The 26,375-nt window shown below is 44.0% G+C and overlaps 1 protein-coding gene across 1 annotated transcript; it reads right to left on the bottom strand.

Moving 5' to 3' along the window:
- Positions 1 to 1,388: 1,388 nt before the first annotated feature.
- On the bottom strand, positions 1,389 to 7,441 carry ARC (activity regulated cytoskeleton associated protein). The gene is made up of 3 exons (XM_067467248.1): positions 4,380 to 7,441; positions 3,511 to 3,683; positions 1,389 to 2,788 (listed from the first exon to the last, which is right to left on the bottom strand). Exon 1 carries the CDS (start codon positions 7,002 to 7,004, stop codon positions 5,778 to 5,780), a length of 1,227 nt encoding a protein of 408 aa, XP_067323349.1. The 5' UTR covers positions 7,005 to 7,441; the 3' UTR covers positions 1,389 to 2,788; positions 3,511 to 3,683; positions 4,380 to 5,777.
- Positions 7,442 to 26,375: the final 18,934 nt, after the last annotated feature.

Below are 26,375 nucleotides of genomic sequence, written 5' to 3'. Positions count from 1 at the left end.
ATATGTTAGCTACCGAATATACTCATGTAGAAACTGAGGGCAGATTGGGGGACCAAAATTATGGATTTTGATATTCCTCATGCATAAATCGAGGGTCACCCCATGGAGCGGGGAAAGCACCAATATCAATTTGGGTAGCCAGCTGACTCTGATCACGGCAACATTTCCCAACTCAGGCCTTGAAAAAGGCCGGAAAGAGAGCAGAGGGGCTGGTGCTTCTTTTAAGATCTGCTACCAAGCCTTTTGACACTCTGCTTCAAAAAGGGAATGGTCCTTCTTTGAAAAGAATTAAGGCACAGTATTCACACTGACCCTTGGTTAAGTCGACCCAGATTCGGGGGATTGATTCTTTAATTAAAATTACTAGACTTATATATGAGTACTATAAGGTAAATCTGTCACACAGCATCATGGACAACAAGTTAAACATGAGCCAACAATGTGATGTGGCGGCAAAAAAAGCCAATGGGATTTTGGCCTGAATCAATAGGAGCATAGTGTCTAGCTCTAAGGAAGTCATGCTACCCCTCTATTCTGCTTTGGTTAGACCACACCTGGAATATTGTGGGCACCACAATTCAAGAGAGATATTGACAAACTGGAATGTGTCCAGAGGAGGGCGACTAAAATGATCAAGGGTCTGGAGAACAAGCCCTATGAGGAGCGGCTTAAAGAGCTGGGCATGTTTAGCCTGAAGAAGAGAAGGCGGAGAGGAGATTTGATAGCCATGTATAAATATGTGAGAGGAAGCCACAGGGAGGAGGGAGCAAGCTTGTTTTCTGCTTCCCTGGAGACTAGGACGCGGAACAATGGCTTCAAACTACAAGAAAAGAGACTCCATCTGAACATGAGGAAGAACTTCCTGACTGTGAGAGCCATTCAGCAGTGGAACTCTCTGCCCCGGAGTGTGGTGGAGGCTCCTTCTTTGGAAGATTTTAAACAGAGGCTGGATGGCCATCTGTCAGGGGTGATTTAAATGCAATATTCCTGCTTCTTGGCAGAATGGGGTTGGACTGGATGGCCCATGAGGTCTCTTCCAACTCTTTGATTCTATGATTCTATGATTCTATATAGAGTATGTTCTCCACTTTCACAGAGCTTAATGGAATAGGATCCATGAGAAAGTGAAAACACCTTGAATTAAAAATGTTGTTCCTACTGGGAGCCACTGGGAATGGGTCATAAAATCCATAAACCTAAACCCAAAATATAGAGAGCCTATTGTAATTCTGTAGGATGAAAGAGATTCTCTTCCCCACCCCCACCCCTCATCCCGCACCCAAAAATACTAAGAAGCAAAGTTGACTCCAGCTTCTTTGACCTTGCCATTCCATGTCATGAATGGACCATATTTGACGTGGGTGGAAAGGAAGAGCGAGACAAGGCTATCTCTATTTACGCATATATTTTATTGTAGAAATCTTCAAAAGGAAAAATATCTTTGCTATGAACACACTTTGCTACAATTGGTTTTGTAACTGAAGAATGCCATTTTTTGAAGAAAAAAAATACAGCAGTGGCTGACACAGCCTCTTATGAGTCACCACAAATGTGATAACATGAGGAATAAGTGGGCTCATACAATCAAAGTCATTGGCGCATACAAGAATCCTTGAGCCCCCCAGTCTTGGCATCAAGGAAATTCATAATGCATTAGTAACCCTACGCTCTGTACAATACACAATAAACTGTAAAAATCCAGTAGTAAAAACTAGAATCTGGTTGGAGAAATGCAATACAAACAATCAGGAGCAATGTTTTGTTTTGTTTTGTTTTTTTTGGTTGTACGGATGCATCATGCACATGTCTTCCCACGTGGTTCTCGCTCAGGAGTAGCACCACTACATCTCTCAGAGAAATCTGATAATATATGAACAGAAGTGCTACTGAGAAAGCTCCTGTTGGTTAGAAGTCAATATCCAGCCATTGGTTCAGCCATCTCTAAAAAGACCTATGATACCATATGGTTGCTGTTGCAAGTAATGCTTGCAGAAATTAAAAAGTCCAATATGACTATTTAGGTCTTTCTGGAGGTCTAGCTAACGTTTGTATACAGTCACACCTACTATAGAACCACATGGTTTTGGAAGAAATGAAGAAAATAAAACCCCAAACCATCTCCAATCCAACCTGTTTGACAGGTGGAACATGAAGTGACAGCAATTTGAACATCAAAAAATAATCTAGTAAATGCATACTGCATACTATGGTATATCTGTTTGCGCTTCCTTCAGTAGTACAGAACACAAAAGAGGAATGTCAATGTGGGAAGATGGATATGACTCATTCATTGCTGTCTTGTGGTGATTGGACTCATTTCTGCCACTCAGCCACACACCTTTCATTTCAAGACGTTGCTCTGAAATGTCCTTCACCTTGAGCCACTATGTTAACTGACCTTTCAGATCAACTCAACAGAATGTGGATTTTTTTTAGCTTAATCCCCCCAATTCTTCACAGTTATTTTCAGTTCCAAACATTTTCAAAATCAAAAGACTTGAAGAACCTCAACCACCCCTGATGTCCCCAGCCTCAGAGTCCATATTTCTGTAGCCATTGCTTGCTTCACTCATTGATGTGGTCTACAGGAAGCAATTTTTCTTCTGTTTGCAACCATGGTTCCTTTCGTGCTCCCAGAGCTGTAGCATCTGCCCCTAAAGGTTGACAGGTATGTCACTTCCATCTTTCTGAGCTGTACTTTCACAGCTGAATGTGTCTTCTCATGTGATCAAAGTTGAGACAGAGAATCAAGGAGTTGGCTCTGTAGTCGGAGAAGGAAATGCATGTCCTACAATAAAAGAATGAAACAAAGGTTAGCTGGTGGATTCAGAGGCAAGGAGAAGAAATATAAAGAGAGATCCTCTAAAACTTGGGAAAGTTGTGACAAGTAAATTCCGCATGGCTAGGGGAGAGCCAGTGTAATGCAATGATTTGAGCACTAGACTATAACTCTGGAGTTTAATTCCCCACTTGGTCATAGAAATCCATTACGTAACTTTGGAGAGTAACACATTTCAGTCTTAGATAAGTCCATGATAGGTTTGCCCCCAAGGTCCTTCCTGACCTTGTCCATGTGTGCCTAAGTTAGAAATGACTTTTAGGCACACATGGACAAGGTCAGGAAGGACCTCGGGGGCCAAGTACGGTATAAGGAAGTGATTGACAGGTGACATTCCTAATATTTGGAATTCCTGTCATTCTCCTGAAAATTCACTCTTCCCTCTTAGGGAATCTTCTCACTCCTTGAAGGGAGAAACTATCATCTCTAGGTTGTTGTAGGTTTTTTGGCTGTATGGCCATGTTCTAGAAGCATTATCTCCTGACGTTTCACCTGCACCTATGGCAGGCATCCTCAGAGGTTGTGAGGTCCATCTTTTCTCCAAAGTGGTATCCCAAAAGAGGGGTCAAAATGTTTCCTTCTATTGGGAAGAATTTTACCAAGCGTAGTGGGACCAGGCACTTCCTAACAAGGAGAATAATTCAGTTACTAAAGCCAAGAAAGCTCATTACCTTCTCTGGGCAATCTCTCTGTGGGAGAAGCAGAAGCTCTTGGGGTCCGATGTCCAACCAGCTCTGCCGCATGTTGCCTTTTTCGATTCTGAGCCATCTCTCCAACTCCATCTCTGCTCCACATGCGATTCAGGAAGTGCTTAGCTTGATCGCAGCAGTTCTCAAATGACTCACTGGAAGAAAAAAAGATCATGCTTTTTGAGCCGGTGGCGACATCCCATGCCTTGCTTTTTGTACTTTTTACTTGTCTCTCTCTGTGTGACCCCAAACTCAAGTTTTTGTCTGCTGTCACAATAGAGAGTGCACTGATGCCTAGGAACTAGGGAGCTGCCAGTCTGTTCCCAGAAGCCTGATTCCCTCTTATCTTGCTTTTTGACAGCCAGAGAATGGTAAACATTTAAACAAGCTGGAAGGACTGAAAAAGCTCTCTTGGGTGCTAGTTTCAGGGACTGGGAGGCCGAAAGGAAAGGGGGTTCACTAGGAGTGTATCTACACTGTCAAATTAGTGCAGTTTGGCATCACTTCAAGAGCCATGACTCACTGCTATGATTCTAAAGTTCTAGCAGACTTCTATTCTCTCTTAGATCTGAGAAGCAGCTGAAGAATACATGGGTTCTGGCCATTTTTCCATGACCCACAACAGCCCCAATTTTTAATAAATATATTTTGCTAATTTATCATAGGCCAGTAACCTATTTGTCTGGATAGGGCATAGATACATCTCATTCCTGCAGGTTCCCGGCCTCCAAAACAGTACTTTCTGACTCTGCGGATCTTGTTCAACTCTAAGGACTGATTCTGGCCCTCTAAATTGAGGGGTTCTCCCATCACAATCTAACAGCAGATTAGTCAAGGAAGAGCTATCTTACCTGTAACCTGAAGAAAGGATTCGCACCCGAGGTTGTCCTTTATTGCTTCTCTGGTGGTAAAGGGAGCAGATGCTGTCTTCAGACACATTCTTCCTTCTATTGCTTTCTTTTTGATCCACAATGTTGTTAGTCAATGTTCTTAGTCATATATGCAATGACTACTTCATGATGCTGAGTGGTGCCGGTAGTTTCCTTCCTGCAGTTAGAGGCTGAAAACTTTCTGCAGTGCTCTCTCTTGCTCTCACCAACACTTGGTCCAACTAACCAAGTTTCTCAGTGTTGCTGGCACTGGATTTGGAGGTTTCTTCAAGCTCTTCTTTCTCAAATCAGTCTGATGGTGGGGAGGAAGTCTGTCAACCGTTTTTTTGACTTGGCTACAGTTTAGATATCTCATTTCATCACTCAAATGTCCATTCTGTCTTTCCAAAAGAACAGTAGAAGGGTTCTGTAGCATTGCTGTTGTCTTGAGGCATAGGTGTGGTTGATTTCAGGTCTGAATTCGAGCTGTGTTTGTGTATCCCACCCACCACAACTCTCATATAGCTTTTGGGTACAATCTGATCTTTCCTCAAGTTCCTTTGGAGGTCTTATCACACCTCCCCTTCCCCTGCCACTGTCCAGCCACAATGTAAGAACATCTTAGCAGCCTAATGAGATAAGTATCCCACCCCAGTTATCCCATCTTCTCCCACATTTCAGAAGACAGAGAAATAAATTAGTCCATTATTATGATGAAGATGGTTTTTCTGGAGCTGAAAGGCCTTAATAATCATATCATAGCCCAAAAGCTTCTAGAGACCCACTTGATATGAAAAGCAAATATTGGGTTCATTTCATGGCTGAAACTCCTGGTGGTAACTTGCCAGAAATGCTCCAATATAGTTTGAGAGGGAAAGGAAGAAATGCAGAAAGCAATAGCTTTCTCGAGAGTAGGCAAATGCTCATTGATTGATATGAAGGCAAGCAGAAAACACTTGGAAGGGATTCCTGGAAGGAAGGGAGACTGCCTGGAAGGAAAAGTCCATTGAAGGACAGGACTGATTCTAAGCGGGAAGGATCTTCGGTTGTGCATGTTTAATTCCCTTGGCAACCAATGCCAAAAGAAAGGTGGCCAGTTCTGCCACAGAGAAAAGGCTGGTTGCCTTTGTCACATAGTCCAGTCCCTACAATGGCTTTAAAAAAAAGAAATCCTCAAAATAGCCATCATTTTCTCCAGCTTGAACCCCTCTTGAGCATTCAGGCTAACCATGTTCTCCACATGGTCCATCTCAAAGAATAGGCAATTCTCTTCCTAATGGCCAGTGGACTGAGAATATCCTCAGGCCTCCCATGGCTGAAAGTTTCCACTAGTAAGAAACCATCATCCTCAATAAACCAACATTTCAATCATAACATAGCTCATATCACTGTGGTTGGTGGAATAGAAACTTCTGGCTGAGTCCTGTCACTCGCTGCAGGACTAGCAGTAATAGAAGGAGGCAGGATCTCTACTGAATCTCCTAGTTGGTGCTCTGGGGTCCTCTGAGGGCTGGGATCTGCAGAGTTATCAAAGTTGCACTCAACTTCCTTCCCTCTCTGGATCAACTGCTCTAAAGTCTTAGGGTAGGGGTGGCTAAGGAAGCGCTTGAGTTTAGGCTGGAGGGTCCCTACAACATACTCAATGACCTCTTCTTCCTCAGCCTCCACATAGAGAGTCTGGTAGAGGTCCCTCTTCCTCCAGAGGAACTGGTCTAAGGGCTCCCCTTCCTTCTGGGGGAGATCCAGCTCCCTCTTGATAGCATCCCTAGTCAGGGTGCCCTCACTGTATTGAAGGAATTCTTTCTTGAACTCCAGCCAGTTCTTGACAGAGTCCTGCTTGTACTCCCACCACTTCTTGGCAGGACCATTCATGTGGTTTTGGATCTGAGAGAGCCAGTACTCCTCAGTCCCACCTACCTGCTTCAAGTAGTCTTCCAGATGAGTTAGAAACTCCCTGGGATCCTCAAAAATCTGGGTCTCCACTGGAGAAGGTGGCACATCCTCTGGGGCAGTGATCCACTGATAGGACTCATGGGGCTGAGGGATTTCCCCTGCTGGAGGTGGTGTCAGGGCATACATCTGGCTCATGTCTAGGGCATAATCGTAAATCTCCCCTTCACTTGGCCTAATCTCTGGGCCACCTACCCCAACAGAGACAGTTTGCCTGGTATTATCTGCATGGCAGTACTTCCCTCCACCGGACTCCAGCCGGTCAGCCCATCTTTCCAGGCGGAAAAAGACTTCCTTCCAGACATTCATCTCCCTCTTGACCCACCTTTCCAAGTGTGCAATGGTCTCCTGACATCTAGACAAGCAGGCTTTGATGGACTTTTTCCACCGCTGGTTCTCAGCAGCCGAGGGCACATGGTCCTCGAGGTTGTTCTCCAGCTTGCCCACTGATTTCTGCAGGCCTTTCAGCTCCCGCTCCACCTGTTTTGACACCTCAGTCAGGAGGTGCCGATGGGTTCTCCTAACATGCTCCAACATCTCTGCCCTGCACTTCCCTATCTGGAGAATGACATTGGGCTTGCTGTTGCTATTGTTGACCACCCCGCGGTGACCCTGGAAAGAGTGGATGTTCCCCTGGTTGAAGTTCTCAAGCTGCATGGTTGCTAGGTCAGCTACAATCACCTACTTGGACTTGAATCCCCTTTAAATGGTTCTCTTACCACCCTACTGTCCCAAAGAGGACTTCCTGCTTCCCTCTACAAAATCGCAAACACAACCGAATCAGAAACCACCTCCCAAGAAGAGTCTCCGTCCGAGTCCAGTTGTGCAAAAGCAGTCCAAGTCCAGGAGAAAGAATCAAATGGAAGAAGTTTTCAGCTTCTCTGGTTGCCTTTAATCCCTGATCCCGAAGGGATGCAGTCCTCTTCAGGAAGATGCAAAGATGCTCGCTCTTGCCTGTATTTCCTCTGCTGCTTCTCTCTTGCTTTCCTTCCTTCGGAGAACTTGAAGCGAGCAAGTGCTCTGAATCTCTGTCTGAGCTGCAAAAACAGAGAGAGCTGATCAGCTTCTCTGAGTGATGTGTCTCCGGCTCAGCCGGGTACCCATACTTATACTCCATGCAGCTCCATCTGTGGGCATAGCCAATCCTCTTTGCTCATTGCCAGCGGGCTTCTGATTGGTGGAGAAGGATTCAGTGGAAAACACAGCTCCTGGCACATCTCCCTGCCTCCCCCTCCCTCTCGCTCTGCCCACCCCCTCCCGCACACCCCCAGACTTGAGTCGAGAAGCACTTTCAAAGGTTCTGCAGACAGTTGGATGGATGGATGAGTAATTCTTACCTTTTCTCTCCCCCTACCACCACCACAGCCCCCTTGCTCCCTCCTTCTCAGCCTCCAACACCCCCTCCCACACCCCTTACTCACTCACACAGAGAAGGAGAAAGGACTGATTCACTCTGCAAGGTCCTCATTAAAACACTCTCTCCAAGAGACCCCTCACAAAAGAGGGAGAGAGATTGAAAGGCAATGTGTCACACCCCGGGGCCAAGGCGAGAATGCCCCCTTATGCTTTTCCCTACATCTCTCTTTTGTTAAACACAGAGAGAATGTTTGCATGTGCCTTCAAGTCTTTGGTCCACTTATGCCCACCCCATTAAATTTTCATAGGGTTTTCTTAGGCAAGGGATATTCAGAAATTGTTTTGACAGTTCCTTCCTCTGAATTACAGCCTACAGCACCTGCTATTGAATTTTCATAGGGTCTTCTTAGGCAAAGACGCCTCAGAGGAGCTTTTGCCGGATCCTTCCTCCAAAATACAGCTGACAGCACCTGCTATTTATTGATGGTCTCCAATCTCAAAGTTAACCAGGACTGGCACTGCTTAGCATCCAAGATCAAATGGGATCTGGTGCATTCAGGGTATTTGGCATGTTTATCTGTACCTCCAAGGTATCTGTTGACATAGTGGCCTCATGCATTTTTCATAGGTTTTTGCCTCTGAAACAAAACCCACAGCATACAAATGTATCCAGTAGAATTTTGCAAACTAAAGAAAGAGGGTAACTGGGTGGGAAAAGGTGCCTTCCTGTCTTTTCCAAATGGGAAAATTGGGGGGTCCAACACACTTACGGGCATGATAATATCCACAATAATGTTGGGGTCAGGCCAATGGCCAGGATTTCGATTCGGGGGGGGGGGGGGGTCGGGGGGGCTGGGTTTCGGGGGGGGGGGCTGAGTCTGAGTGAAAGAGGGTCTACCCTAGCAAACCTTTTGTATCATTACCCCAATACCCCCATGCATATGAGATATATTGAGTAGGGTGATCAGATCATGATATGAGTAAACATAACAGTTTAAATAATGCACCAGTAAGGCCTTTTCGCGAACCATCATGAGAATTTTGGGGGGGCTGAAGACCCTCAAGCCCCCCCCCCCCCAGCTACATGCCTAGTTGGGGTGAAGATTTTGGAGTGGGGGATGTGTCCTTGTGTGTGAATACATGAATAGGCATTGGACAGGGGGGCGTCCCACCCATCACGGCCTTGACACAAAATTAAATCCACCCATCTTCGCGAAACCTGCCAATTAGTAAGCCTGAATCAGTCGCTTAATCACTTGCCCAGCCCACAGACGCAAATGATGCTCGGCTTTTTTCTCTCTCTCTGGCTCTGGTTGATGAAGCAGGAAGCCGAGCCATAAAAGGACACCGGGGACTTATATAACCGGCAGATCAAGAGATTCCCTTTGGAGAAAGGCAGAGCTTCCCCATCCGGAAATCCAAGCCGTCATTCAGAGAGAGAGATTGAACGACGGGGATGATGGGGATGACAGGAGAGTGATGCCAAGGCATGATGATGAAAGGGGGCAGCAGCTGCTATTTGAAGAAGGGGGGTGGGATTGGAGCCGCTTTAGCAAGGCCGGAGGGTTACATAACTTAGTGCCCCCACACCCCAAATTTGCAATTGAATTTTTCATTATTTTTTCCTATGCTGTATAGAATTAGATCCTTAAATACAAGCACGATCCAAATGAGCTGAGGGGTTTGTTCCTTACGGGCTTTTGGGAGGGGTCTCCGAGGAGTTTTCTCCCTTTGTCATATGGGAAGATGCTGAAAGTTGGAAGTTCCTGCCTGGTAAAGTTTTGATGTATGCATGTATGTGTGTGCTTTCATCACTACGCTGTGGACTGAAAAACAATAAAATTAAATGAAAATGAACAGACATTGATTGAATTTTGGATCTCCTTCTTCTTTGCATTGTTTGGAAAGATAGTGGTTTCAATCTCTCAGGGTTAGAGAGAGAGATGCAGAATATCTGGGAGTTTCCTGGTACTTTGAGAAATTGGGGTGCATCATGCCCTCCTTTCTCCTATTTAACTTTTCAAAGGGAGTATTCTATCCAATTTTTTTGTTGTGTCAGGAGAGACTTGAGAAACTGCAAGTTGCTTCTGGTGTGAGAGAATTGGCCATCTGCAAGAATGTTGTGCAGGGGACGCCTGGATGATTTGATGGTTTATCATCCTTGTGGGAGGCTTCTCTCATGGCAGGACTGAAGACCGACAGGTCGCAGGTTTGAATCCGGGGAGAGGCAGATGAGCTCCCTCTACCAGCTCCAGCTCCTCATGCGGAGGAGCTGGAGCTGGTAGAGGGAGCTCATCTGCCTCTCCCCGGATTCAAACCTGCGACCTGTCGGTCTTCAGTCCTGCCAGCACAGGGGTTTAACCCACTGTGCCACTGGGGGCTCCAGATTCTATCCAATTATATTGATGTTGGTGAGGAATCCATGGATCCTATATAAATATCCAAATCTTGAAAATATGCCCCCTACCCAATGCAAACCTTGACTTTATCATTTTATATAAGGAGCACATTTTTCCTTGTATATAATGAGGCTTCAGCAACTATGGCCATGGAAATAAATTCCTTCAGATATCAAAGGTCCTTTCTTGTACACCTCAAAGTTGTTTCTCACCTATGTCAAACCTGAGGTGGTCCTATCCCAGGGTTTGCATGGCAAGATTTGTTCAGAAAGGAGGCTGAAAGAGTGTGACTCAACCAAGATCTCCCAGTGTTTGATAGCTGAGTGGGAATTTGAACCCTGGTTTCCAACACTATGCCTTGCTTGCTCTCTGATGTATGCAATGGAAATATAGACATGAAGGATGCCAGCTCCTCCTTGGATAGGTGCCTCTTTGTAGTGCTTCCAACCTCAGAGTCTGGAACCCTCTTCTCTAGCCTTCAGGAGAAGGAGAAGAGTCTCAAAGCAAGAGAACTACCTTGAAAACTGCATGGGGATATTTTTGTTAGATTTGCAACACAGCCCTCTGTGTTGCACTGATTGCTGCTTAAATGTACCATGGTTCATGACATTACCAAGGCCTCGTCCCTGGGAGCTGATCAGAAGGTCAACGGTTCAAATCCACAGGACAGAGTGAGCATCCTTTGTTAGCACCAACTTCTGCCAGCCTAGCAGTTCAAAAACATGCAAATATGAGTACATCAATAGGTACCACTCCAGCGGGAAGATAACAGCACTCCATGCAGTCCTGCTAGCTACATGACCTTGGAAATGTCTATGGACAATGCTGGCTCTGCAGCTTAGAAACAGAAATGAGTACCCCCCCACAGAGTTGGACTCAAGTAGACTTAATATCAATAGCTTTACCTTTACAAGATGTCTGGAGAGATATTGACAAGCTGGAATGTGTCCAGAGGAGGGCGACTAAAATGATCAAGGGTCTGGAGAACAAGCCCTATGAGGAGCGGCATAAGGAGCTGGGCATGTTTAGCCTGAAGAAGTGAAGGCTGGGAGGAGATATGATAGCCATGTATAAATATGTGAGAGGAAGCCACAGGGAGGAGGGAGCAAGCTTGTTTTCTGCCTCCCTGGAGACTAGGATGCAGAACAATGGCTTCAAACTACAAGAGAGGAGATTCCATCTGAACATGAGGAAGAACTTCCTGACTGTGAGAGCCGTTCAGCAGTGGAACTCTCTGCCCCGAAGTGTGGTGGAGGCTCCTTCTTTGGAAGCTTTTAAGCAGAGGCTGGATGGCCATCTGTCAGGGGTGATTTGAATGCAATATTCCTGCTTCTTGGCAGAATGGGGTTGTACTGGATGGCCCATGAGGTCTCTTCCAACTCTTGAATTCTATGATTCTATGATTCATCATCTCAAGAATTTGGTGACAAGTCAACTTCATGGGGTAACATAATGATTCTCAATTGTGATCCTCAAGATAGTTTGGATATTAGCAGTCAAAAACCACAGCTAGTAAGACTAACAATCAGGGATTTGGGGACACGCAACCCTAAAACACAGTAGCAATGAAGCCTTTGAGAGCCAATCCGGTATAATGGTTTGAGTGTAGGCTCACCATTCTGGAGACCAAGGTTCAAATCTCCACTTGGCCATGGAAACTAATCCTTTCACTTTGGGCAAGTCATCTCCCAGCCTCTGAACAATCTACCCAAGAAACTGATTGTAGGTTCACCTGAGGGTTACCTTAAGATGAGAACATCTTGAAGATGCACACAATGTATGCTCTTTGAGCCAAAATGCTGTCCTGATTTGAGATATGATTCTGGATACCAGGATTCAAATCCCTGCTCAGTAATCAAACCTGCTAGTTAACCTTGGACAAGCCATAATCTCTCAGCCTCAGAAGAAGGCAAGGGTAAACCCACCTTGAATGAACCCTATCACGAAATCTCATCATGTGGTCTCCACAAATCATAAAAGACTTGAAGGAGCAATAGCAACAATAGCAACAAGTATTGGGCATGTATTTAGAAATTGATGGGTTATCAGGTGGTACAATTATACATTTGTAGAGCTCCAATGTAGATTTTTTTCCCCAGTAGGATCAGGCAAAAGTATCCCAATAGGATCGGACAATAGTTCCCCAACTAGGACATGGAAAAATGGCTTCATAGAATTATAGAGTTGGAAGAGAACTCGTGGATTATCCAGTCCAACCCCTTTCTGCCAAGAAGCAAGAAAATTGCATTTAAAGCACCCCCAACAGATGGCCATCCAGCCTCTACCACACTCCAGGACAGAAAAAGAGTTCCCCTGCTTCAAGCCACATATCATATGTCATATGATTTACCCAAGGTTAGCTCTTGAGCAGGCATACCAACTAGTTCAGCTTATGTGTACTTTTGTATAACTTTTGGAAAAAAATGTAATAAAAATCATTTGCATTAAAAAATATAGTTTGGTTTTTTAAAAAAGGTCATTTTGTGCTGAAACCAATGTACTTTGCATAAAGACATTCCGGCAGGCAACATATTTTTCTGTGCAGAAATGCTGGGGTTTCTCAGAAAAGGCTTTGTGTGGGTTGGTTTGTTTGCACAAACGAATCCTCCACCAGAAGAAGGAGAAAAAACTTGTGAATTATTAAAGAACCGAATTCTCGATGGGGTGTTTCTATATGTCAAGATATATTTTTTTCATCAAGGATGCAAACCTTTGGGAATATTCTTTCCCTCCCTCATTCTGGTTGCTTCTACACTGCCAAATCAAGGCAGTTTGATACCATTTTAAATGCCATGGCTCAGTGTTGTGAGATTGTGTGATTTGTAATTTGGTGAGGTATCAGCAATCTTTGACAGAAAAGGCTGAGAACCTTGTAAAACCACAACTCCCAGCATTCCATAACATTAAACCAGGGCTATTAAAGAGGGGCTAAATTGCATTAATTCAACAGTGTAGGTCAGTGTTCCTCAACTTTCTGAATGTCATGACCTCTTAATAAAGTTCCTCATGTTGTGATCTCCAAGCATAAAATTATTTTTGTTGCTACTTCATAACTGCAATTTTGCTACTGCTATGAATCGTAATGTAAATATCACTGAATCAAATTTGGCACAAATAGCCGATAAGCCCAAATTTGAATCCTGGTGGGGGTTGAGAGGGATTGATTTTGTCATTTGGGAGTTGTAGTTGCTGGGAGTTATAGTTAACCTGCAATCAAAGAGCATTCTGATCTCCACCAACAATGGAATTGAACCAAACTTGGCACACAGAACTCCCACAACCAAAACAAAATACTGGAAGGGTTTGGTGAGCTTTGACCTTGAGTTTTGGAGTTGTCATTCACCTACATCAGAGAGCACTATGGACTCAGACAATGATAGATCTGGACCAAACTTGGCACAACATGCCCAAATGTGAACACTGGTGGAGTTTGGGGAAAATAGACCTTGACATTTGGGAGTTGCAGTTGCTGGGATTTATAGTTCACCTACAATCAAAGAGCATTCTGATTTCCACCAACAATGGAATTGAACCAAACTTGGCACACAGAACTCTCACGATCAAATCAAAATACTGGAAGGGTTTGGTGAGCACTGACCTTGAGTTTTTGGAGTTGTAGTTCACCTACATCCAGAGAGCACCATGGATTCAAGTAATGCTGGATCTGGACCAAATTTGGCAAAAATACTCAATATTCCCAAATGTGAACACTGTTGGAGTTTGGGGGAAATTGACCTTGACATTTGGGAGTTGTAGTTGTTCACTTACAATCAAAAGAGCATTCTGAACCCCACCAATGATGGAATTGGGCCAAACTTCCCACACAGAGCCTCAATGACCAATGTGTTTTCTTATAGTCTTTGGTGACCCCTCTGACCCTTCCTCACGACCCCCTTAGGGGTACTGACAGCAGATTAAGAAATACTGGCATAAGTGAAATTGTGCATTCACACTGCACAATTTCACTTGATTTTGTATGGCAGCATCATACAAATCTGGGATTTGTAGTTTGGGAAGGCAGTGAGAGAGATTGGAACTGTCTCAATTGAAAGCCTAAATAAAAATCCTAGAACAGAATCATGGTAATGAACGTGGCATCAAAGCACTGTAATGATCACATGCAAAAGAGCTCGGCGTGAAATGTATCCTTGGGTGAAAGTGGACTAAAGTCCTTCCTTACTTTATTTCCTAAGCTAACAATTTGCCCACTGCAGATGAAGGCAATGCATATATTTAGATGCAAATTGTGCATATATTTGAATAGTGTTCAAAATACACAGAATATTTTCCAACAGGGCAACACAAGGATTTCTGTTTCATGGTTTTGTTTCTATTATCTTTGCTGAGCTTGGCCTTCTTTGTCTATCCTTCCTTCCTCCCTCTTATTGTTGGCGGACCACCAATTCCCTTGCAATGCACCATTGTTGTCGTTAGTTGCTGGCTTTTTCCCCCTTAAAGGGAGAGACTATGAACGAGGGATTTTCCGTTTGGATTTCCTAGGGAATATCTGGCTGATGGGGATGTCATGACAACCATGCCTATCAAGGGTTTCTAATAAAAGGAAGGTGAGCAGACAGAATTGGAGATGGAGAAGAGCCGGAAGTAACACAGGGCTGACGGAGGGCTGACGGAGGCAGATGGCAGAAATGGCACAGAAAAGCCAAAGGAGAAGCAAATGGGGAATGCACGGGGGAATGAAGAGGGAGAAGGAGGGGAGGGAGATAACTGAACTAGGTAAAAAGAACATACAAGATCATGGAGTCATAGAATCAGACTTAGAAGAGACCACCAAGACCATCAAGTCCAACCCTCTGTTAGACTACAAGAAAGGAGATGCCATCTAGACATTAGGAAGAACTTCCTGACTGTGATGGCTGGATGGCCATCTGTCAGGGGTGCTTTGAATGCAATATTCCTGCTTCTTGGCAGGGGGTTGGACTGGATGGCCCATGAGCCTTTACTATGAGCCTTAATAAAGTGGAGAGCAGTAGGAAAAGAGGAGGATCCCATTTCAGATAGAGATACTCAATCTAGGAAGCCATGGCTGCACTGAGTCTGCAAGAACTGAGCACGGCTGGTGAGGAAAAGCTGACATGGACATCCTTCATTATAAGGGTCACCGTAACTTGAAGTCAACTGGAAAGCCCACTCCTGTTTTCAACATAACAACTCCAACTATTGGTCACAAATTTCAAATCTGGTCACCTTCTTTATAGGTTTTGGACAGAACGGCTAGGGTGCTCAGTAGGCTTGGGCGGTTTCGTTCGTTAATTTCGTAATTCGTTATTAATTCATATTTAAATTAGCTTACGATCCAATATTGAGCCATGCAGGACTAATGTGAGGAGTAATTAAAAATCGAAACAATTTTTCCAATTTATTTCGTATTGTTTCGTAATTCTTTCGTAATTGGTTCAAAATTGTTTCAAAAGTGTTTCGAAATTGTTTCGTTATTATTTCCATATGTCTGGTGCAAGTTTTATAGTTGTTGTTTGTTTTATCACACCAACAGTCAACAACAGAGGGAGAGGGAAGCTTCAGAAGTTCCCCCTGTCCCATTTGGAGGGTTTTTTAGCATATTGCGCAATCGCGTCCGCCATTAACGAATCGATTTGTAATTTTACGAAATTTCGTATATTTCGAACTTTTTTAAAGGAAAATTTCGGAATTCTTTAAAAAAATGAAATGCAAGGGCCCCCTAAAAACGAAACGAGTTTAAAACCAAATTTTTCCGTGGTTACCCAAGCCCAGATTTTCTTGTAAAGTCCCATCTGTTTTTGGTTAGTGATGCCTGGTTGCTAGGGCAACCAGATGAAAAAAAGGTAGTGTTCCTGCATTTTCACATCTAGTGTGTGTGTATGGGGGGGGGGGGGGTGAGTTTATTTGCTCAGCTAGTGCAATTTTACACATTTAGCTTTTAGTCTCTGCACTGAATCAGCCAACCTATCTGTCCAGCGAAGGCATTAAAGCTATGGAAAAACTTCCCCCTGGATTGCTTCTCAGTTGCATCCCATAATGGGATACTGTTTTCAGATTTGAGTGCCACAGTTCATGAGTGATAGAAACAAACTGAAATGTGTCCAAAGTAGGGTGGCTAAAATGAGCAACACTTGGAAACCAAAGATACATCTACACATATAAAATGCAGTTTGATACGACTTTAATTTGCCATGGCTCTGTGCTATGGAATCCTGGGAGTTGCAGTTTTGCAAGGTCTTTAGCTTTCTGTGTCAAAGAGTTTTGCTGCCTCAGCAGACTACAAATCCAAGGGTTCTGTAGTATTGGTTCATGATACTTAAAATGGTATCAAACTGCTTTGATTCTACATTTTCAATACATCCCAAGTCTTTTGAGAAAGGACATAAGAGGCTGGCTATGTTTAACTTGGTGAAAAGAAGACTGACATGAAAGTTATCTTTGTTGTTGTTCATTCGTTCAGTCATCTCCGACTCTTCGTGACCTCATGGACCAGCCCACGCCAGAGCTCCCTGTTGGCCGTCACTACCCCCAGCTCCTTCAAGGTCAATCCAGTCACTTCAAGGATGCCATTCATCCATCTTGCCCTTGGTCGGCCCCTCTTCCTTTTGCCTTCCACTTTCCCCAGCATCATTGTCTTCTCTAGGCTTTGCTGTCTCCTCATGATGTGGCCAAAGGACTTCATCTTGGCCTCTAGTCTCCTTCCCTCCAATGAGCAGCCGGGCTTTATTTCCTGCAGGATGGACTGGTTGGATCTTCTCACAGTCCAAGGCACTCTCAGAACTCTCAGAACAAAGTTATCTTTAAGTATCTGAAAATATTTATTTATTTATTGCATCAGAAGCAGACCAAAGGTACAGTTTAATGTATTTTTTAAAAAACATAAAGTTTAAGGACTAAATGTCCTTTTATCATTAGCTGGCCACTTGGAGTGCCTCTGGTGTTGCTATAAGAAGGTCCTCCATTGTGCATGTGAAAAGATGTTACATGGAATATGGAGCCAGCTTGTTTTCTCCTGCTCTGAACACTATAAAGTGAACCAATGAATCCAAATTAGAGGAAGCGATATTCCACCTAAACATTAGGATTGATTATAGGATCTGTTCAGCAGTACAAAAATCTTTCTTTGGGCATTTTCAAACAGGGTGTGTTACTTTATATATTGCTGTGTAGCAGGTGGATTGGACTAAATGGCTTTTGTGGCACCATCCATGATTTCATGATTCTCAAGGCTGATCGTTTATTAGGAGCAGATCCACACATCACAGGTTCATTACAGGGGAGAAACCTATAATCAGTTCTCATAGATTTTGCGTAACATACACATTTTCATCACTCACAGTTCAAAGCTGTAATGAAGAATAGGAGACCGTATTGTTTCCCACTTAGAATCATAGAATCATAGAATCAAAGAGTTGGAAGAGACCTCATGGGCCATCCAGTCCAACCCCCTGCCAAGAAGCAGGAAGCAGGAGCTTGGACTGTCAATATTTTGTTCCCAAATACCTTGCAGTAATGTTCCCAATTGTCCCATCCTGAAGGACACTTATGAGAATCTTCCTCTGTGTTCCTGTGTAGCAAAAAGGCATCACATTAGATGGCTCTTGAGATCTATTCTCTTTCAACTCTTTCAATTCCATACACTATGCAACAAAATTTGAAAATGTTCTGTTCCTGGTTTGAAAGTGTTATTTCCTGTTTTATTGTGTGGTACTTACTTATAAAGTAGTTGTTCTACTCCAGAAACTTTGTTTTTGTGGTTGCCACAAACTAGGTTGAATTGGCTGAGACTCTATGAAATATTCATTGAAAAACTATAGCAAAATGTGCTGCAGTATTTATTTATTTATTTATTTACAGTTCTTATATTCCGCCCTTCTCACCCCGCAGGGGACTCAGGGCGGATTACAGTAAACACATATATGGCAAACATTCAATGCCAGTTTGACAGACAACAAATACAGACAAATACACCAAGGCTATTTAACTTTTTTCTGGCCGCCAGGGGAGCTGCTGCTTTTCATCGTCCATCAACGACACCGATGAAGTTCTTCCGCATTCCACATTCCCCGGAGTCTTCTTTCTTTATGGCCTCATAAATTAGTTAAATTCAGCCTCCCACACTTTAAGGTGGTACCTTATTTTCCTACTTGACAGATGCAACTGTCTTTCGGGTTGCAAAGGTCGACAATGGGCTACACAATGGCTGGACACCCACTCCAGCCCGGGCTGGCCTCGAACTCATGACCTTTTGGTCAGAGTGATCTTAATACAGCTGACACTCAGCCAGCTGAGCCACAATCCCGGTATGTCCGACAAAAACAATGTTTTGCAGTTTCATAAACATTTTCCATGTTTTTATATTAGAACCAATTAGGAAATGACATTTATAACCCAGGAAGAAAAGTTGTGTTGCATAATGTAATTACTGCACTCTTTGAAGGAGCTCTCCAGGGTGCTGAACTCTAGATTTCCAATAAATTTATTGCAGTCCTTTAAAGTCTGCAATAAAACCCAATTGATTTACTGATAGCTTCACATATCTCAAAGCAGAGATGTCAGACTTGTAGCCCTCCAGATGTTTGGGCCTCCACAACCAAAATCCCTACCCAACTTGTCCAATGACCAGGAATCCTAGAAGCTGAAGTCCAAAACACCTGGAGGACCACAACTATGACACCACTTCTTTAAAGATGCCAGATTTGCTCTGACCTCAGAAGGTATGACTGGCCACGTCATTTGTGCTTTGGCTCAAGGTAGGCCTTGGTGACCACAAAAACATCCATTTGTGGTCTCCAGGCCACACTTCCTTCATCTTATCTTAAAGCCCTGTTCTTCCTACTTGCAGTGTTGGCTTAGCAAAGCAGTTCTGGTTTTCTGAAGGTACATCTACATTAAAGAATTAATGCAGTTTCAGTCCACTTTAAGGAGAGACTACTGGGGCAGCCCAAAGATCAGACATGTTTCTTGGGAGCTTCCAAGGGAGACCTGAGAAATGGCTAATCGTGTTGTTGCAGAAGTTGTAGAAAATTTTGCCGAATGTCTCCCAGGAGAGAAACGTTGGAGGAGATGGGTTGCTGTAAGTTTTTTCGGGCTATATGGCCATGTTCTAGAGGCATTCTCTCCTGACGTTTCGCCTGCATCTATGGCAAGCATCCTCAGACGTAGTGAGGTCATGCTTGCCATAGATGCAGGTGAAACATCAGGAGAGAATGCCTTTAGAACATGGCCAAACAGCCCAAAAAAACATACAACAACCCAGTGATTCTGACCATGAAAGCCTTTGACAATAGAGTTGTATGCTCCTTGGGTGTCGCTCCTGTTATTAATCTGGCTGCCATCCATTGGAACATTGAAACTTCCGGCATTCTTCAAAGGCAACCCCACATAGAGAGCATTGCAGTAGTCTATATGGGATGTAGCCAGAGCATGGACTACCGTGGCCAAGTTAGATTTCCCAAGGTACGGTCTGTTGGAACTAGGAAAATGGGTTTATATATCTGTGGAAAGACCAGGGTGGGACAAAGGACTCTTGTCTGCTGGAGCTAGGTGTGAATGTTTCAACTGACCACCTTGATTATCATTTGATGGCCTGGCAGTGCCTGGAGCAATCTTTTGTTGAGAGGTGATTAGGTGTCCCTGATTGTTTTCCCTCTGCTGTTTTGCTGTTTTAATTTTAGAGTTTTTTTTAAATACTGGTAGCCAGATTTTGTTCATTTTCATGGTTTCCTCCTTTCTGTTGAAATTGTCCACATGCTTGTGGATTTCAGTGGCTTCTCTGTGTAGCCTGACATGGTGGTTGTTGGAGTGGTCCAGCATTTCTGTGTTCTCAAATAATATGCTGTGTCCAGGTTGGTTCATCAGGTGCTCTGCTATGGCTGATTTCTCTGGTTGAGTTAGTCTGCAGTGTCTTTCATGTTCCTTGATTTGTGTTTGGGCAACGTTGCTGCATTTGATGGTCCCTCTGTAGACTTGTCCACAGCTGCCTGGTATACGGTAGACTCCTGCAGAAGTGAGAGGATCCTTCTTGTCCTTTGCTGAACATAGTATTTGTTGGATTTTCTTGGTGGCTCTGTAGATAGTTTGTATGTTGTGTTTCCTGATCAGCTTCCCTATGTGGTCAGTGATTCCCTTGATGTCTGGCAAGAACACTTTTCCTCTGGGTGGGTCTTTGTCTTGAGTCTCATGGCTTCTTCTCAATCTTGCAGCTCTTCTGATGTCTGAGGTGGAGTCTCCATTGGCCTGGAGAGCCCAGTTGAGGTGGTTCAGTTCATCTTGGAGAAGGTGGGGTTTGCAGATTCTTTTTGCACAGTCTGCCAAGGCTTTAATGGTGCTTCTTTTTTGACTTGGGTGATGGTTGGAGTTTTTATGTAGATATCTATCTGTGTGTGTGGGTTTTCTGTAAACAGTGTGACCCAATTGTTGATCTGGTTTACGGATGACTAGGACTAGAATGACTAGTTGGAGGAGATCTTTGTAAGCCATGATCACTGACAAGGTGCTATAAGTATGTCTGAACAGGAGTCCTGAAGCTGTCACGACAGCAAGGCCGAAGGAGCCATTTTCCCCCTTCATGATTGAGAGCTACTCAGTACAGTTAGGTAAAAGGGTTATAATTTTAGAAGGCCTCTAGCCATCTCTGCAGGATAGGGCTGGAGACTTACCAGAATACAAATCCTAGAACTCTATACCACTGAGTCATGGCAGTTAAAGTGGAGTCAAACTGTGTGAATTATACAGTCCAGATCCACCCAAAAAACACTTCTCATTGAAGGAGTTGAAAGAGCTTCCCAAGCAACAAAGGTGTGTTATGTATATGATCCAGTAAATGGAAAACAAAAGCCGACCCAAAATAAACATGTTGGGGTCATGTTGACCAGGCAGCCACATCCTCCTGAGCTGCAATTCCAGAGGTAGGTCCTGGGCATGAAAATGTGCCATTGGCTCTATTTTTGTACCTGCCAGCGATAATGACCCCTTTTCAAGAAGCAAACAAAAACGGAAAGATTGTCTGAAGCCCGGGAACATTTTTGATTGACTCTCGCTGCTCAAAGGTTCCAGCCCTATGGTTCTTTGTTCGGCATTTGTCTCTTCAGTGCCATTGCCTCCAGTCCTTCATTGTGAGAAATCCTACACTTTCCAGGCAGGGGTTTCAGCTAAAAGATGAGTGGGTGCCGTGCTTAGAGACTGAGCTTAAACATGATGGTTATAGGCAGCCATGGTTTCCATTAATTATTGTTATTATTACCTTCAGCCAAGCGCAAAGCCATTGATTGGCAACTCCCAACTTGTACCCACCCTCAGGGAGTAATATTATGCTCGAAATAATAATTTCAAGGTCAGACGAACTTGTTAGCTGTTTTTTAAAAAAGTTTGCTCAATTGCAATCCGCCACTTCTTAATTTTCTCGGCAGGCGGATGTGTGGGCAGGGATAATATTAATGAGCTATTGATTAGGATCCACTTATAATCTCTTCCCCACTGTGTCAAGCATCCAGAGGCTTAATCAAAAGAAGAAACAACCCCATTCTGCTTATTAACTTGATGCTTTTCTATTTCTTAACTCAGGGATTAGACCCCCCCCCCCCCCCATTGCCCTTGATTAGGATGGTAGGATGATTTTATAAACTCAGGTATAAGCTGACTTCATATATGTTGTTGTTGTTCATTTGTTCAGTCGTCTCCGACTCTTCGTGACCTCATGGACCAGCCCACGCCAGAGCTCCCTGTCAGCCGTCACCACCCCCAGCTCCTTCAAGGTCAGTCCAGTCACTTCAAGGATGCCATCCATCCATCTTGCCCTTGGTCGGCCCCTCTTCCTTTTGCCTTCCACTTTCCCCAGCATAATTGTCTTCTCTAGGCTTTGCTGTCTCCTCATGATGTGGCCAAAGTACTTCAACTTTGTCTCTAGTATCCTTCCCTCCAGTGTGCAGTCGTGCTTTATTTCCTGGAGGATGGTCTGGTGGGATCTTCTCGCAGTCCAAGGCACACTCAGAACTTTCCTCCAACACCACAGTTCAAAAGCGTCTCTCTTCCTTCGCTCAGCCTTCCCTAAGGTCCAGCTCTCACATCCGTAGGTGACTACAGGGAAGACCATGGCTTGGACTATGCAATGGATCTTTGTTGCCAGTCTGATGTCTCTACTCTTTACAGTTTTATCAAGACTGGACATTGCTCTCCTCCCAAGAAGTAAGCGTCTTCTGATTTCCTGGCTACAGTCTGCATCTGCAGTAATCTTTGCGCCTAGAAATACAAAGTCTGTCACGGCCTCCACATTTTCTCCCTCTATTTCCCAGTTGTCAATCATTCTTGTTGCCATGATCTTAGTTTTTTTTTAGGTTTAGCTGCAACCCAGCTTTTGCGCTTTCTTCTTTCACCTTGATGAGAAGGCTCCTCAGCTCCTCCTCGCTTTCGGCCATCAGAGTGGTGTCATCTGCATATCTGAGGTTGTTAATGTTTCTTCCAGCCATTTTCACCCCAGCCTTGCATTCATCAAGCCCCGCACATCCTCGCATGATGTGTTCTGCATACAAGTTAAAAAGGTTGGGTGAGAGGATGCAGCCTTGCCATACGCCTTTCCCAATCTTGAACCAGTCTGTTTTTCCGTGGTCAGTTCTGACTGTTGCTCCTTGGTCCTTGTACAGATTCCTCAGGAGAGAGGGAAGGGGGCTTGGGATGCCCATCCCACCAAGAACTTGCCACAATTTATTATGATCCACACAGTCAAAGGCTTTAGAATAGTCAATGAAGCAGAAGTAGATGTTTTTCTGAAACTCCCTGCCTTTCTCCATCATCCAGCGGATATTGGCAACCTGGTCTCTTGTTCCTCTGCCTTTTCTAAACCCAGCTTGAACATCTGGCAACTCTCGCTCCATGTATTGCTGGAGTCTTCCTTGCAGGATCTTGAGCATTACCTTACTGGCATGAGAAATAAGGGCCACTGTACGGAAGTTGGAGCAGTCTTTCGCATTTCCCTTTTTTGGTATGGGGATATAAGTTGATTTTTTCCAGTCTGATGGCCATTCTTGTGTTTTCCATATTTGCTGGCATATGGCATGCATCACCTTGACAGCATCATCTTTTAAGATTTTAAACAGTTCAGCTGGGACTTCATATATAAGTTGACTTCATGTATACATCAACTCATGTGTAGATCAACCTCATGTAAGAGTGTGCTGTCACGCGCTGGGCCTATAGCAATTGGCTTTTGAACAGGATGTGCTCTTTGTGCCCAGCAGAAAGCCAGGGTGCCTCAGCTGAGAGGCCCTAAGGATTTTCCTATACAAAGTCTTTAGAAGCTTGAAAAGTTTAACAAGGTCCTTTATTATTACTTATGTCTTCAACAAAACAATCAAATACTTCTCAGATCTTCAACAAGTCAAACAAATACTTCAAGGCTTTGAATCAACTAGTGGCTTTCTTAATCTTGTCCACAAGGGACAGGCAACTGGTTTCATGAACTGTTTCTTTTCTTTAAGAGGAAAACCCTTTTTAACCACTCCCTGGACAATCTGTTTTCTAAACTTTGCTGGTGTGGGCTCTACTCCCAACTGCTTCTTGGGTCCCGAGTAGACCTACTAGTCAAGGCTTTGTAGATTCTCCAGCTGGAGTCCTTTGGATTTTCTCCACGAATGTTGTGGGTTTGTTTCTTTAACCCCAACAAGGGTTGCACTGTTTCCTTTAAAGGCTTTTCCTTAAAGCTGTAAGGCTGTAAATTCCCCAGCCAGAGCTTTGGGACTGTTTTCCCCGGAATTTCGTAAGAAACGAAGCTTCTCTACAGGTGGAGCTGATTCACGTCCTGTAGCTAAGCGTTCAACTGTAAGACTGAACCAAAATGGCTCCCTTTCCCTCCTGAAACCTGGGGAAAAGGGCGGAACTAAAAAACCCAACGATGATAGGCAGGTGGCTAGCCCCATGACTGCAAACCAAGGGAAGCCACCTTATTGCAAAATGCATGGAACATTGGAATACATGCAAACACTCAAAGAAAGAAAAGGAAATCGGAGCTCCTGGTACAGCTGTAGCAGCACAAAGAGTCAACCTTATGAATAAATCAACCTCCTTTAGAAGTTAACCTTATGTAGAAGTCGAACAAAAGTATAGATCAACCTCAGGTATACGCCAATCATATGAATAAGTCAGCCTCATGTAGAAGTTGAACACATGTATACAGATCAATCTCATGTATAGGTTTATCCCATGCGTAAGTCTAGGAAAGTCTTGAGGCCAAAATTATGGATTTTGTTATGGCCCACATTCACCTGTCAATAAGTCAACCAGGTTTTTATCATTTTTTTACTAGTTACACATGAGTACACACAGTAGATTGAAACTATTTTTTCCACAAACCTTTTGCTCCTGCTGCTTTTAATCCCAGCACAGTTCTGTAGCTCTGTAATTGTAACATCTACTGAGTTGCTCAATCTTGTTTTCAGCTGCGGCAAAGTACATTTGGCAAAGCTTGAAAAGGGTAGCTTTTTGAACTCCTGGAGTTTCCCTACTTACAGCCAGTATGGTGGGTGGCCATATCCTCAGGGATGTTACACCCCTTCAAGTTATGCAGTGGTTGCACAACAGTGTGTCTTTAGCAATGGTGCATGACCCATGTGCATGTGAAGTGAGCACCCATGCATGATGTGCATTTCCTACCTATGCATTCAGGAAAATCACATTCAAAGCATCCCTGACAGATGGCCATCCCACCTCTGTTTAAAAGCCTCCAAAGAAGGAGCCCTGGGGTAGAGAGAGAGTTCTACTGCTGAACAGCTCTCCTTACCATTAGGAAGTTCTTCCTAATGTTCAGGTGGAATCTCCTTTCCTGTAGTTTGAAGCCATTGTTCCCTTGTGTCCTAGTCTCCAAGGAAGCAGAAAACAAGTTTGTTCCCTTCTCCCTGTGGCTTCCTCTCACATATTTATACATGGCCCTCATAATGTCTCCTCGCATCCTTCTCTTTTCAGGTAAAACATTGCCCAACTATTTAAGCCACTCCTCATAGGGCTTGTTCTCCAGCTCCTTGATCATTTCAGTCGCCCTCCTCTGGACACATTCCAGCTTAGAGTCAACATCTCCCTTCAGTTGCAGTGCCCAGAATTGGACACAGTGTGATTCCACGTAAAGTAGTCTTACCAAGGCAGAATAGAGGAGGAGCATGACTTCTCTAGATCTAGACTAGTATTGATGCAGGCCAAAATCCATTGGCTTTTTTATATACTACATTACATTTTTAGCTCATGTTTATCTTGTTCCCACAAGGACTCCAAGATCTTTTTCACACGTACTGCTATCAAGTCAGGCATCCCCCGTTCTGTATCTTTGCATTTCATTTTTTCTGCCTAAGTGGAGCATCTTGCCTTTGTCCTTGTGATAGACTCATCCGCCGGCGTAGCATAATGGTTTGAACATTTGACTGTGACTATGACCAGGCTTCGATTTCCTTCTCAGCCATAGAAACCCAGTGGGCATCACACATTCTCAGTCCCAAAAATCCCAGAATAGGTTCATCCAAGAGTCACCGTAAGTTAGAAATGATTTGAAGACACACGACAACAAGATGCCTTGGGTCTCCTGCCAGGAGAAAGGTAAAATAAATAAAATAAAATCACACATGGAGAACTCTGCTTCTATAACATAGAACTAAACATAACAATTTCATGATGAATACAAATGTTCATCTGCTTTTGAAGAAGAGCTTAGATATGCCGTGGATGTGGCGTACCAGGGAATGCCGTGGATGTGGCGTACCTGGATTTCAGTAAGGCCTTCAACAAGGTCCCCCATGACCTTCTGGCAAGGAAACTAGTCCAATGTGGGCTAGGCAAAACTACGGTGAGGTGGATCTGGAATTGGTTAAATGGACGAACCCAGAAGGTGATTCTCCCCACTGCTTCCTCTTCATCCTGGAAAGAAGTGACGAGTGGAGTGCCACAAGCAGGGTTCCGTCCTGGGCCCGGTCCTGTTCAACATCTTTATTAATGACTTAGATGAAGGGCTAGAAGGAATGATCATCAAGTTTGCAGAAAACACCAAATTGGGAGGGAGAGCCAATACTCCAGAGGACAGGAGCAGAATTCAAAACGATCTTGACAGATTAGAGAGATGGGCCAAAACTAACAAAATGAAGTTCAACAGTGACAAATGCAAGATACTCCACTTTGGCAGGAAAAACGAAATGCAAAGATACAAAATGGGGGACGATGCCTGGCTCGAGAGCAGTACGTGTGAAAAAGAGCTTGGAGTCCTCGTGGACAACAAGTTAAACATGAGCCAACAATGTGATGTGGCGGCGAAAAAAGCCAA

The sequence above is a fragment of the Anolis sagrei genome, chromosome 4 (genome assembly GCF_037176765.1).
Source record: "Anolis sagrei isolate rAnoSag1 chromosome 4, rAnoSag1.mat, whole genome shotgun sequence".
In the NCBI taxonomy this organism is placed as follows: Eukaryota; Metazoa; Chordata; class Lepidosauria; order Squamata; family Dactyloidae; genus Anolis; species Anolis sagrei.
This window is presented reverse-complemented; position numbering and strand designations above follow the sequence as displayed.